The sequence below is a fragment of the Ranitomeya variabilis genome, chromosome 2 (assembly GCF_051348905.1).
Source record: "Ranitomeya variabilis isolate aRanVar5 chromosome 2, aRanVar5.hap1, whole genome shotgun sequence".
Lineage (NCBI taxonomy): Eukaryota > Metazoa > Chordata > Amphibia > Anura > Dendrobatidae > Ranitomeya > Ranitomeya variabilis.
The window spans coordinates 1,051,616,080-1,051,628,716 of NC_135233.1; the positions used below are offsets into that span (position 1 = coordinate 1,051,616,080).

The window sequence follows — 12,637 nt, forward strand, 5'->3', positions numbered from 1 at the left end:
AAAGAAGATGAGAGGCAGATTGGGAGAGGGGATCATTGATGGGGATGTTAAAGTCTCCCATGATGAGGGCGCGGATGTCACAGGTGGCAAAGTGGTCTAGAAATTGGCGGGAGGAGCCTGGAGGGCAATAAACAACCGCCACTTGCAAGGAGAAGGGCTTAAAGGGTCTGACAGCGTGGACTTCAAAGGAAGGAAATGTAAGTGAGGGAACCGGGGGGATGACCTGGAATGCACATTTTGATGAAAGGAGCAAACCAACACCTCCACCCTGTCTGTTCTCAGGTCTGGCGGTATGTGAAAATTTCAGCCCACCAAACGAGAGAGCGGCAGCAGCGGTGGTGTCTGAATGCTGGCTCCAGGTTTCTGTAATAGCCAGAAGGTTAAGGGCATTAGAGAGGAAAAAATTGTCATGGTAAGTTAGTTTGTTACACACAGACCATGCATTCCAGAGAGCACAGTGGAAAGCAATAGGAGAAGGCATACACTGTATGTTAATAAGATTAGCAGGGTTTCTATATGCAGCTGGAGGAGAGTAATGTATGCTGGTGGAGGGAAGCCCAGGGTTGGGGGAGCTGTCGACTGCAATGATGCAGCGATACCAGACGGATTATTTTATTATTTTAAAGGTCTTTATTTTTATTGGTAACAAAAGTGAGGTTGATGTGAGTTTTAATTTTTTAACATTTTTATATTTAGATTTTCTTTCCCCTCACTTTATTCTTATAGGATTTGAGCCTGTGATCATCCAATTGCTTGTACTATTTACTGCAGTACCACAGTATTGCATTATGTAGTATAAATCGCAATCTGGCATAGGAACCCCTCGGCACCTCCTGATCCCGTTGCGGGAAGCTGGCAGGCACCTGCGCTAGATGCAACATCATTTGAATGCTGCTGTCAGATTGCTCGAGGCATCTAAGTCGTTTACAGCTGCAGTTGTTAGAGGTAGATGCAATATAAGACATATTAAAATAGCCAGCATCAGCTGTGTATGTAACTCCAATCCTGAGCCCACTCCACACACAGGTCACCCTAGCGCAGGACGTAGTTACATCCATATGTGTGGAGGCATTAATGATAGAGGAAGTGCTGTAGGCCAACCAGTAAGCTTATATGCAAGTACCTGTTTTGTAATTCCTGAATTCGTCGGTCGAGCTGCTCAGCATCTCTTTCTAGACGTTTCACCTCCATCCTGAACCGGTTATACAAAACCTTAAAAAAAAAAAAGTTAATTTAAAGCAAATTTTAGACAGAGGATTTTTGGTACTCACCGTAAAATATATTTCTGGCAGCCTTCATTGGGGTTACACAGGAAACCATGGGTGTATGCTTCTGCATACATGAGGCCACCTCTTAACGGAAAAAAAAAAAAAAAAAAAAAGGTCGCCTCCTCCTTAGCAGGTTATACTAGCCAACTGTCACCAAGATACCGTCAGTGAGAAATCAGTAGGAGAAGCAACTGGAGAAAATAAACGAGTGAAAATCATTACGAAAACACTTGATCAACCAAGAGGAAAAGAAGGGATTGGCATCGTGTCCCTAATGAAGACTACGAGAAAGATTTTATGGTTTCATGGCGAGTAACCAAAATTCTCTTTTCTCAGACCCTTCATTGAAGTGGGGTTGGTGGCGGTACAAAAAAAACCCCATGGGACATACTAAAGCACTCCCCAAGGGGTGGGAAAACAGAATGCTAGTAAGAATCAGGGCTGTGGAATCGGTGTCCACATTGGTGTGGTCAGAGTTGGTATAAAATGGACTGACTCCTAAGAGATGACGGAGTGGTTCCTGTCAGCCCAGTGGAGGATGTGTTCCACCTTATGCATTGCCGCCCTGCTGCAGACGCCCGCCCCTCTGATGGTTGATATATGCCACAGCCGTGGCATTGTCCGATTGAACCCAGATGGGGCAACCCGCCAGAAGACAATGGGAACACTTCAGGGACAGCCAGATCGCCCGAATCTCCAGGACGTTGATCGGAAAGCGTGATTCCCAAGGTGACCGATGCCCCTGGGCAGTGTGGTGATGGAAGACAGCTCACCAGCCGAGGAGGCTGGCATCGGTAGTGACCACCAGCCAATGAAAAGGGAGAAAGGATTTCCCCTGGAAGAGGGAGGACCACAACGTCCACCACCAGAGTGCCTGCTTGACCCGCGGGGACAAACAGCATCGTCGGTCGAGGGAGAACGGGTTCCTGTCCCAGGCTGCCAGAAGCGCATGCTGCAGAGGGCGGGGGTGTAGCTGGGTGAAGGGAACTGCTTCCATTATTGCCACTATCTTGCCCAGGACCCCCATGCTACAGTCGTAGCTTGTGGACAACGCCCTAATTTGTGATGTCGGGTTCATCAGCATAGAGTATAGTTTAGATAGCGGTGCAGGCATCTGTTTTTTTCCTTTCAGTTAGGAAATGCAGGATCTGCAAATATTTGTAAAAATCCCTTTGAGGGACATTGTATTTACCTCTGATGAAAAAGTAATTAATTCCCCCCCCCCCTCCCCCCATACAAGTTTCCAATTGAGGTGGTTTGGGATAATTTCCAATTTTTAAGTTTGAGGTCCGGGATACAATGCTCCAGTGTCTCTATGGGAGCTTTGAGGAATGCGGTTTGTATAAGGCCTATTTTATTTTTTATTAGTCAGCACTCTCCACAGCTCCAGAGCCGCGTCCATTGTTGGGTATATGTTTAGGTTTCTATTAGGGACTATAGTTTGATGTGCATGGTAAAAAGCTCAGACATTGGAAGCTCTCATCAGATATTTTTTAATGGCTATCCATTGCCAATCATCATCATTATTCCACATAAATCTTAACTGTTCGAATAATGCGGCCCTGTAGTAGCGGATAAGGAGATTTTTGTGTACTCACCGTAAAATCCTTTTCTCCGAGCCAATCATTGGGGGACACAGGACCATGGGTGTTATGCTGCTGCCAGTAGGAGGACACTAAGTAAACACAGGAAGAATTGCTCCTCCCCTGCAGTATACACCCTCATGCTGGCTCTCAGTGAACTAGTTCGGTAACAAAGCAGTAGGAGCTTAATATTTAACAAGGATGAACTATGTCAAAACCAAGTTAACTTAAAAAAACCAAAGCCAATAGGCTAACAGAGTGGGTGCTGTGTCCCCCAATGATTGGCTCGGAGAAAAGGATTTTACGGTGAGTACACAAAAATCTCCTTTTCTCCTATGCCTCATTGGGGGACACAGGACCATGGGAAGTCCTAAAGCAGTCCCTGGGTGGGAAACAATTAACTGCAATTGCTGCTTGTACCCACAAGTTACAGATGCGGCACAGCCGCCTGCAAAATTCGTCTGCCGACGGTCGCATCTGCCGAGGCCTGAGAGTGAATATGGTAATATTTTATAGAGGTATGCAGGCTGGACCAAGTCGCAGCCTTACAAACTTGTGCTGCCGAAGCTTGGTGCCAGATGGCCCAAGACGCACCCACTGATCGAGTGGAGTGAACCTTAATCCCTGCTGGGACAGGAAGACCTCTGACTCGGAAGGACTCTTGAATAGCCGAACGGATCCATTTGGCTATTGTCACCTTGGAAGCGGGAAACCCTTTCCTCGGTCCTTCCGGGAGCACGAATAGGGCATCTGACCTGCGGAAAGACACTGTCCGCGAGATCTATCTCCTAAGAGCTCTCACTAAATCCGGTGTGTGAAGGGCCTTCTTGATGTGATGGACTGGTGCCGGACAGAGTGACGGTAAGACAATCTCCTCATTGAGATAAAAAGAGGATACAACTTTCGGTAGAAAAGAGGGGGATGTCCTCAAAACCACCTTATCCTGATGAAAATTCAGGAACGGAACTTGAGAGGACAGAGCCGCCAGCTCAGAGACTCGTCTAATAGATGTGACCGCAACTAGAAAAGCAACTTTCCATGAAAGAAGAGACAGGGAAAACCTCCTGTAGAGGTTCGATAGGAGCCTGTTGCAAAACTTCGAGGACCAGATTAAGATCCCATGGTTCCAACGGCATCCTATAGGGGGGCGCCCGCTGGGAAACTCCCTGAATAAACATCTTGACCTGTAATCTGTTGGCAATCCAGCGTTGGAAGAGAACAGACAGGGCTGCGATCTGCCCCTTGAGAGAACTAAGGGCGAGACCCAAGTCCAAACCTGTTTGTAAGAACTCGAGAATGGAAGGGATGGAAAAATGTAGAGGAGAACGTCCTGGGTCGCTACACCATGAAAAGAAAGTCTTCCAAGTGCGATGATAGATACGCATAGACATAGGCTTTCTAGCGCTGATCATGGTAGCTATGACATCTGGAGAGAAACCTGCCTGGGTTAGGACCCAGGACTCAACGGCCATGCCGTCAAACACGGGGCCTCTGAGTTCTGGTGGTAAAAGGGGCCTTGAGATAGCAGATCTGCGCAATTCGGTAATCGCCAGGGAACGTCGGCAACTAGTTGAACTAGTTCTGTGTACCACGCCCGGCGCGGCCAATCTGGCGCAATCAGGATTACCGGTACCCTCTCCGCTCTGATTTTCTTGATGACTCTCAGCAGAAGAGGAAGTGGGGAAAATATGTACGGAAGCCGAAAATGATGCTACGGGAGTACAAGAGCGTCTGCCCTGATGGCTGCCGGATCGTGGGACCGAGCCATGAAGTCGGGAACCTTGGAATTCAGCCGTGAGGCCATCAAATCCACGTCCAGGGTTCCCCAACGACAGCAGATCTGGTGGAAGTTCTCCGGATGGAGAGACCACTCCCCGGAGTAGAGGCATTGCCGACTGAGGAAGTCTGCCTTCCAATTGTCTACTCCCGGGATGTGAACCGCAGAGATCATTGAGCGGTTTTCCTCGGCCCATCGGAGGATGTGGCCTACCTCTGTCATGGCCGGCCTGCGGCGGGATCCCCCTTGGTGGTTGATGTATGCCACTGCAGTGGCGTTGTCGGACTGAATCCTGATTGGGCGACCTGCAAGGAAGGGATGGAACTGGAGAAGTGCCAGCCTGATCGCCCGGATTTCCAAGATGTTGATTGGAGGGCGTGATTCCTGGGGGGACCAGCGGCCCTGAGCAGTGTGAGGAACACCGCTCCCCAGCCTAGAAGACTGGCGTCTGTCGTCACAACCAGCCAGTGTACTGGAAGAAAAGACTTCCCTTGATTCAGGGAGGATTTCAATGTCCACCACCTGAGAGACTGTGACTCGCTGGGGAAGGAGGAACCGACGGTCTAGGGAGAACGGGTTCCTTTCCCAAACAGCCAGGAGGGCATGCTGTAGGGGATGGAGGTGTAGTTGGGCAAATGGAACCGCCTCCATAGCTGCTACCATCCTGCCGAGGACTCTCATACTGAATTGCAGAGAGTGAAAGCAAGGCTGAGAGAGCTTCTGAGCTTCCCGCTGTAAGATTGAGATCTTTTCCGGGGGAAGAAGAACCAACCCCCGGGACGAGTTGAGTATCATTCCTAGAAAGGAAATTCGCTGAGCCGGTACTGGGGAAGATTTTTTGAAGTTTATCTTCCAACCCAGGCAAGAAAGGGTATCTATTGTGATGGCCACGGCTTCCTTGCCCTTTGATGAGAATATCGTCTAAATACGGGAGTGCCACCACTCCTCGGGTGTGGAGTATGGCCATGGCAGCCGCCATGACCTTGGTGAATACCCTGGGAGCGGTGGCTAGGCTGAAGGGCAGAGCAAAGAATAGGAAGTGATCTTCCTGAACTGCGAAGCGAAGAAACCTTTGGTGAGAAGGTAAAAGAGGAATGTGGAGGTATGCGTCCTAGACGCCAGGAACTCGCCTTTTTCCATGGAGGCGATGACAGAACGAAGCGATTCCATCCGGAACCGTCGCACCCTGACGAACTTGTTCAGCAGTTTTAGGTCCAGTATGGGCCGTACTGTACCGTCCTTCTTTGGAACAACGAAGAGGTTTGAATAAAAACCTTGAAACCTTTCGCTTTGAGGGACCGGAATAACAACTCCGTCTTTTCTGAGAGAGCTTATAGCTTTGAAGAACTCTGATGCTTTTGCTCTGGGAGGAGAAGACAGGAAAAAACGGTTTGGAGGACGAGATAAGAGATCTATCTTGTATCCAGAGGACACTAGATCGCAGACCCACTCGTCGTGAACGACCGAGAGCCACGCGGCACTGAAGGAAAGCAGGTGGCCGCCTACTTTGAGGGTGTCCCCCGGATACCGCAGGGAGTCATTGTGTGGAAGCTCTGCCCGTTCTGGCGCCTCTGGATCCCGGCTGCCTGGGCCTGCCTCTCCATGAAGGGGAAGGCTTAAAAGAGGCCTGTGAACCTCTGTCTCCAAGTTGTACCCGGCCGGAACCGGGAGATGTGGAAGTAGAGGACCAGTTTGAGTTGTAACGAAAAAAAATCGGGACCGAGCCTGTGGTTGCAGGTTCCGAAAGGGCAGAGAGGGTCTCTGTTGTGGAAGAAATTTACTCTTCCCTCCAGTGGCGTCAGAAATTAACTGGTCGAGCTTTACGCCAAAAAGGCGTCCGCTCTGATATGGGAGAGAAGTAAATGACTTTTTGGAAGTAGAATCCGCACGCCAGTCCCTGAGCCATAAGGACCTCCGGATGGTGATGGCATTTGCTGCTGCTTGAGTAGCGCAGTCAGCGGCATCCAGGGATGCGGTGACTACAAAATCTCCAGCTCTGGCTATCTAAGTAGCGAGGTCTGCTATCTCAGGGGGAAGATTGGTATCCAGTACTGCTGAAGACAAGACCTCAGCCCAGTGGGTCATAGCCTTAGCCACCCACGTAGCGGCAAAAGATGGAAAGAGTGCGGCCGCTGAGGCTTCAAAAGCTGAACGCGCCACATTGTCGATCGGTTGGATTTTTAATAGAGGCGCCCTCCGAGGAGGATAAAACAGATTTCGTAGCCAGGCGTGATACCGGAGGATCTACTGGGGGAGATTGTGACCAATCTTTTCTTAGATCCTGGGCAAAGGGATATTTGGACTCAATGGGCTTATGCCCTGTGAATCGTTTATCTGGATGGATCCTGTGAGATTCAACAATTTGCTTAAACTTGGGATGAGTGGCGAACACTCTGTGAGCTAGTTTGGTCCTCTTAAAGAACAAGGCATGATCCGTTTTAGATAAGGGCTCCTCCTCAAGTCTCAAAGCCTTATTCACTGACTCAATTGGAGAGTCGAGAGTCTCCTGATCATGATGAAATTCCTGATCTAGGGACGTGTCAGAATCGTCCTCTGAAACAGGTTCTCTACTAGCCCCAATGGAAGGGGAGCGAGAAATGGAGCTCTCAGAACCCGAAAACCGTTTATGGTCTGGGGATATGGAATGAGTCCTTTTCCTGGAAGAGTGAGAACTCATTGGCAAGGTACGACCCCTGAATTACGAGGGCCCTGGTGCCCTGGTTAGAGGAAGGGTCTCAGCCTGCAGCGCTGCGACCGCTATTAGCGCCATTCTTAAGCCACACACTGCAGGAATTGCCGCACTGCAGACCACCCACGGACACGGGCTTTAAGGTGCGGACCTCTCATACCCCGGGGACCAGGACCCCCCCCCCAAGCGCCTCGGCCCCCGCAGTGTACTCACAGTAGATGTGGCGGGCCGGTGCTCAATCCACTGTCGCCATAGTCAGGGAGGGGGTGGAGAGCTTCTGCTGCCATGGGTCATCCGCTATATCAGTGGTGATGCAGAGGGGGCTGCACGGACGCCATACATATTTATGTCCGGCTGTGCACCTGGCTCCAGGAGAGGAAGATGGGAGGGCTACTCCATGTGGTCGCCTGCTATGGAGGGCGGGGGGAGATCGGAACGTGAAGGAACCGTCGCCCGTAAGGTGAGCTCAGGGCTGGCATCCAACGGTGCAGGAAAGGATACGGGAGGGACGCTCCACCTACTTGCCTGTTGATGGCTTGGGAGAGATTGGAGCCTAGAAAGGATCCGTCGCCCCCATTCGCTCCGTTAAAGGAAAAAATAGAACAAAAAATCAAAAATTAAAATAAAAACGGTGGGGTCTGAAACAGACCCAAGTGCCTCCTACAGACACTAAGCAAGAACTGGTTCACTGAGAGCCAGGAGGAGGGTGTATACTGCAGGGGAGGAGCTATTCTTTCTGTATTACTTAGTGTCCTCCTAGTGGCAGCAGCATAACACCCATGGTCCTGTGTCCCCCCAATGGGCCTGTTTTCTAGATGCCTGTGTATCTTGACTGAACGGCCCCCTGCAGGCTGATTGTTCCCGTTTGGTGGGGAACTCTCTAAGACAGGCAGACGAATAACCCCAATCCGATGAGGGGTCTTGGACGGACTCAAATCGCATTAGCTAATGAAGCCATGGACTGCGACAGTGACGATGCCCACTCAGGGGGACTAGGTGTACACTGGGTTCGGTAGCAGCAGAGGGCTCCTGGGCAGTTTTGAGCATTCCGATACTGCAAATATCGGGTATCGGCCGATATTCGCTGTATCGAAATTCTGATACCGAGTTCCGATATTTTTGTGATATCGGAATCGGAAGTTCCCAGTGTATGGTTCCCAAGGTCTGGAGGAGAGGAGACTCTCCTTCAGGCCCTGGGATCCATATTCATGTAAAAAATAAAGAATAAAAATTAAAAATAAGGATATACTCACCACTCCAACGGACCCTGGACCTTAGCGGTGCAACCGGCAGCCTCCGTTCCTAAGAATGCAGTGAGTGTACAGGACCTGCGATGACGTCGCGGTCTTGTGATTGGTCGCATGACCGCTCACGTGACCGCGATGTCATCAAAGGTCCTTCACTCACTGCATTCTTAGGAACGGAGGCTGCCGTGGGGGGGGGGGGAGAATATAAGGGTGCTGTCATGGGCTCTGTAAAATCGCGTTAACGGTAAGTGACTTAGATTTTTCACTCTCTCCCATGACAGCACCACCTGAGAGATTTATATAGATTAAAGCACCTTAGTGAGGGATCACCATTTGCAATACCTTTCTCCCAAAGGACAGGTCAGCAGAGGAGGATAGATTGAGATGATAGTGCCTATAGAAGGTAGTAGGGGGAAGACCATGTGGCTGCCTTACATATTTCTTCGCTTGACACCTCCGCTTTCTCGGCCCAGGAGGTCGCCACAGCCCTGATTGAATCGGCCCTCAGATTTCCAGGAACTGGTCTTTCACTAGAGGTGTAGGCTAAGCTAATGGCGCCCCTTATCCATCTAGCTGAAGTCCCCCTTGTAACACTATACCCTTTCTTATTTCCCTGGAAAGATACAAATAAGGATTTGTCCCTTCTACTCTGTCTAGTCCTGTCTAAGTAGTGGATCAGGGCTCTCCTGACATCTAACGTGTGAAGTCTCTGTTCTTCTTTGGTTCACTGATGTTGAGCACCCATGTATTGGCCGAGATCTTCTCCCAGGAAGTTTGGAAGTGGGACTTCTTCCTCCCACTTGGGGCGACCCATCACTTAGAGGATCTTCTGTTTTTCAAGGAGAAACCTCCAAACATGAAGCCCTTGCTCTTGTCTTTTATCCCTCCAGTCATCCGGATTTTTGGGTGGTCTGCTTCTACTGTGACGTCTCTTCCTAAAGGACCTTCTGAACTGCGGCCATGATAGGATATGAAACCCTATTTTCTTATCCGCTGCCTTATCCAAGATATCATCCAAGGCTTGCCCAAAGAGGAATTTGCCTTCACACGGGATGGAACATAATCTGGCTTTGGACTGTGCATCCCCTGGCCAGCTCTTAAGCCAGAGAGCTCTACGGGCTGCGTTAGAAAGGTTTGCAGATCTCGCCGCTAACCTTACTGAGTCTGCTGAGGCATTGGCTAAAAAGGAAGCTGCTCCTTGCAATAGAGGTAGATCTGTCAGAATCTCCTCTCTTGGGGTATTGTCCTTTAGGCGGTGACTCAGCTGCTGTAACCACACCATCAAAGATCTTGCTGTGCAGGTGGCTGGTATTGCTGGCTTTAATGAACCTGCTGAAGATTCCCATGCCTGTTTCAAGAAGGTCTCGGCTTTTCTGTCTAAAGGATCTTTACAAGTCTCCAGATCGTCGAAGGGCAATGTAGATTTTTTAACTGTCTTGGCTACAGCAACATCAATTTTTGGGGTCTTTTGCCACATGCCAGCCTCTTCTTCCTCAAAAGGGTATCTCCTCTTTGAAGACAGTAGCAGCCCTTTAATTTCCGTTTTTTTCCATTCCCGGTTGATGAGCATTTTGATATTCTCATTAACTGGAAAGGAACGTCTTTTTCACTGACCCAGGCCTCCGAACCTAATGTCCTGGACAGATTTAGTAGATTTGGGGTCTGAGATGCCCATGGTGGATCTTATAGCCCTAACCAGTCTGTCTGTATCCTCTGTAGGAAAGCAGGGCCTACCCCCCATTCTCCCATCAAAAGAGGATGATCAACTCGAGCCCGAGCTTTCCTCATGCTGTACTGATCCCTCGGATTCGAAGTACAGTGACTCAGGCATGCCCTTTTCTTTCTTTGCCATCAGCTCCCTTAATGATCCCTGGACCTCTGACCTGATAATGGACTTAAGGTCCATGGCAAACCCTGGTGTTTCCTCCGCTATGGTCTGCTGTATACATTGCTGGCAAAGTCTGTACTGACTGGAGCTAGGCAGCTGTTGATGCAGAGGCTGCTGCTGCTGTGGTTCCATTGCCGGAGCTTGCAGACAAGTGCCGCCATCTTCTTGGGGCCACCTCTTTAAGTATTTGGTGGCTCTGCCCCCTCCATCTCCATTTTTTTTTTTTTTTTTTTTTTTTTAAATATATCTGGCGCGCTGTGCACAAGGGAATCCCAGCCGGAAGCACGCACAGCCCGGATGGCCGCCGACATCACCGGCACACGACGCCAGCGTGACACCCCAGAAATCCCCGATGTCCCGCGTGTGAGCAGCCCGGAAGACTCCTGCGTCCCGCTCACCGGCACGCACAGCTAAAGACACTGGACCCACCAGCGTCAACATGCGCAGCCCCGGGAGCCTGTCCTGGCGCACACCGCTGGGCATACCACAGCGTGCGCAGCCCAGGACCCGTGCAGACAGGGGACATTTTTCAAAGAGATCTCCTGCTGCACGCTGCGCCAACCCGATTGTTGGCTCTTCTTCACCCACGGACGGCATCCCGAATCCTGGACACCCTCCTGGGTAAGTGTACCGCTAGTCTTCTTGTAGGCTTCCATGAGTACAGGAATCCGAATTGATGCGGAGGAGAGGTACCGGCTTTTTATTCAGTAGGTTTCCTGTCCTGGTGGGCGGATACCCCCTCTCAGGTGGTGCTGTCATGGGAGAGAGGGAAAAAAGATGGCCGCCGAAAAGGAAAGGCAGTCTTGCTCTGAGCGTGAAGCGCCAAAAGGGTGGGCGGAGCGCCGGTGTGACACGAGCGAGTGGGCAGAGCTTCTGGGTTGCAGCCTAGCAGAAGCTGAAGCCGAGGACTAAATTTCTGGCGCTGGCCGGGAAGCACCCGGGGGAAAAGTGGAAAAACCTGCGCGCGCTCTGCAGGAGCCCCTTCTTGTTGAGCCAGACCTGGGCACTTACCCATCCTGTCTGGAAGCCCTTTGAAGAAGTGCAAAGCTCGACTGCTCTGCCTGCAGGTCAGGGGCTGCAGCGTGGACAGCGCTGGAACCCTCCAGCCACCATCCCTTTGATAGGGATGCGGAGAGGGACATCCGCCTCCTTTCATCACCGCTGTTCAATCAGTGGTGATGCAGTGGGGTTCGCACGGACACCACAGATGTCTCTGTACATCCTAGAGGTTAACTCCCTAAGGATGGGTTAGGGCTGTTGGTCTGACCATAAAGAGCCTGGCTGCAGAAAGGGGGTACGTGGAGGTGACACCCCATGTTCCCGCCTGTTGTTGGTTGGTCCCCTGAAGGGATCCGTCGTCCTTGCGATCCATAAAAAAGGAAAAAAATATTAAAAGGTGAAAAATATAATAAAATAAATTGTGGTCTGAATAGCAGACCCATGTGCCTCCTACAGACACTAAGCATGAACTAGTTTGAGCTGGAGCCAGTGGTAGGTGTATACTGCAGAGGAGAAGGAGTTAGTTTTTATGTATTCACTTAGTGTCAGCCTCCTAGTGGCAACAGCATACACTCATGGTCCTGTGTCCCCCAATGAGGCGAAGGAGAAAAATGGTTTTGTAAATTTTGTTGGAAAAATGAGAAATTGCTGGTCAACTTTTAACCCTTATAACTTCCTAACAAAAAAAAAATTAAGTTTCCAAAGTTTCCAAGTTTCTCAATTTGTTTATCTGAATGCCCATTTACTATGCCATGTCTGCTTTTTTCTCTCTTTTGTTCTTTGTTTCAGCTATTTTTTATTTCTCTTTGTGCATACATTTGTGTTTCTTCAGAAACTTTGCTATACCATGCCTCAGGAAGGGACCCAAAAAGTCTTGATAGCTTGCTTTGTAACTGGATTTGAGCGAATTTGATCGCTATAGCTTGCCGAATAAGCTGCAGAAGGAACCCGTATACATGGAGCGTGCCGGCTGATCAGCTGTCCGGCTCCGCAGCTGCATGTGTCGCAGCTGTGCGACAGTCACAACACATGTATGAAGAGACTGTGCTAGGCTTTCCATGCATGTCGTGACTGTCACCCAGCCGTGACACATGGAGCTGCGGCGCCGGACAGCTAATCAGCCGGCACGCTCCATGTTCCTTCTGCAGCTTATTTGGCAAGCGCTATAGCTTGCCAAATAAGCAGG

The 12,637-nt window shown here is 50.1% G+C and overlaps 1 protein-coding gene across 2 annotated transcripts in view; it reads right to left on the minus strand.

Moving 5' to 3' along the window:
• Positions 1-12,637, minus strand: part of SMC6 (structural maintenance of chromosomes 6) — a 120,382-nt gene that overhangs the window by 60,810 nt on the left and 46,935 nt on the right. For both annotated transcript variants that reach the window (XM_077291470.1, XM_077291469.1), the window contains exon 12: positions 1,124-1,212. In XM_077291470.1, coding sequence (XP_077147585.1) covers positions 1,124-1,212 — 89 coding nt within the window. The remainder of the gene's footprint in view (positions 1-1,123; positions 1,213-12,637) is intronic.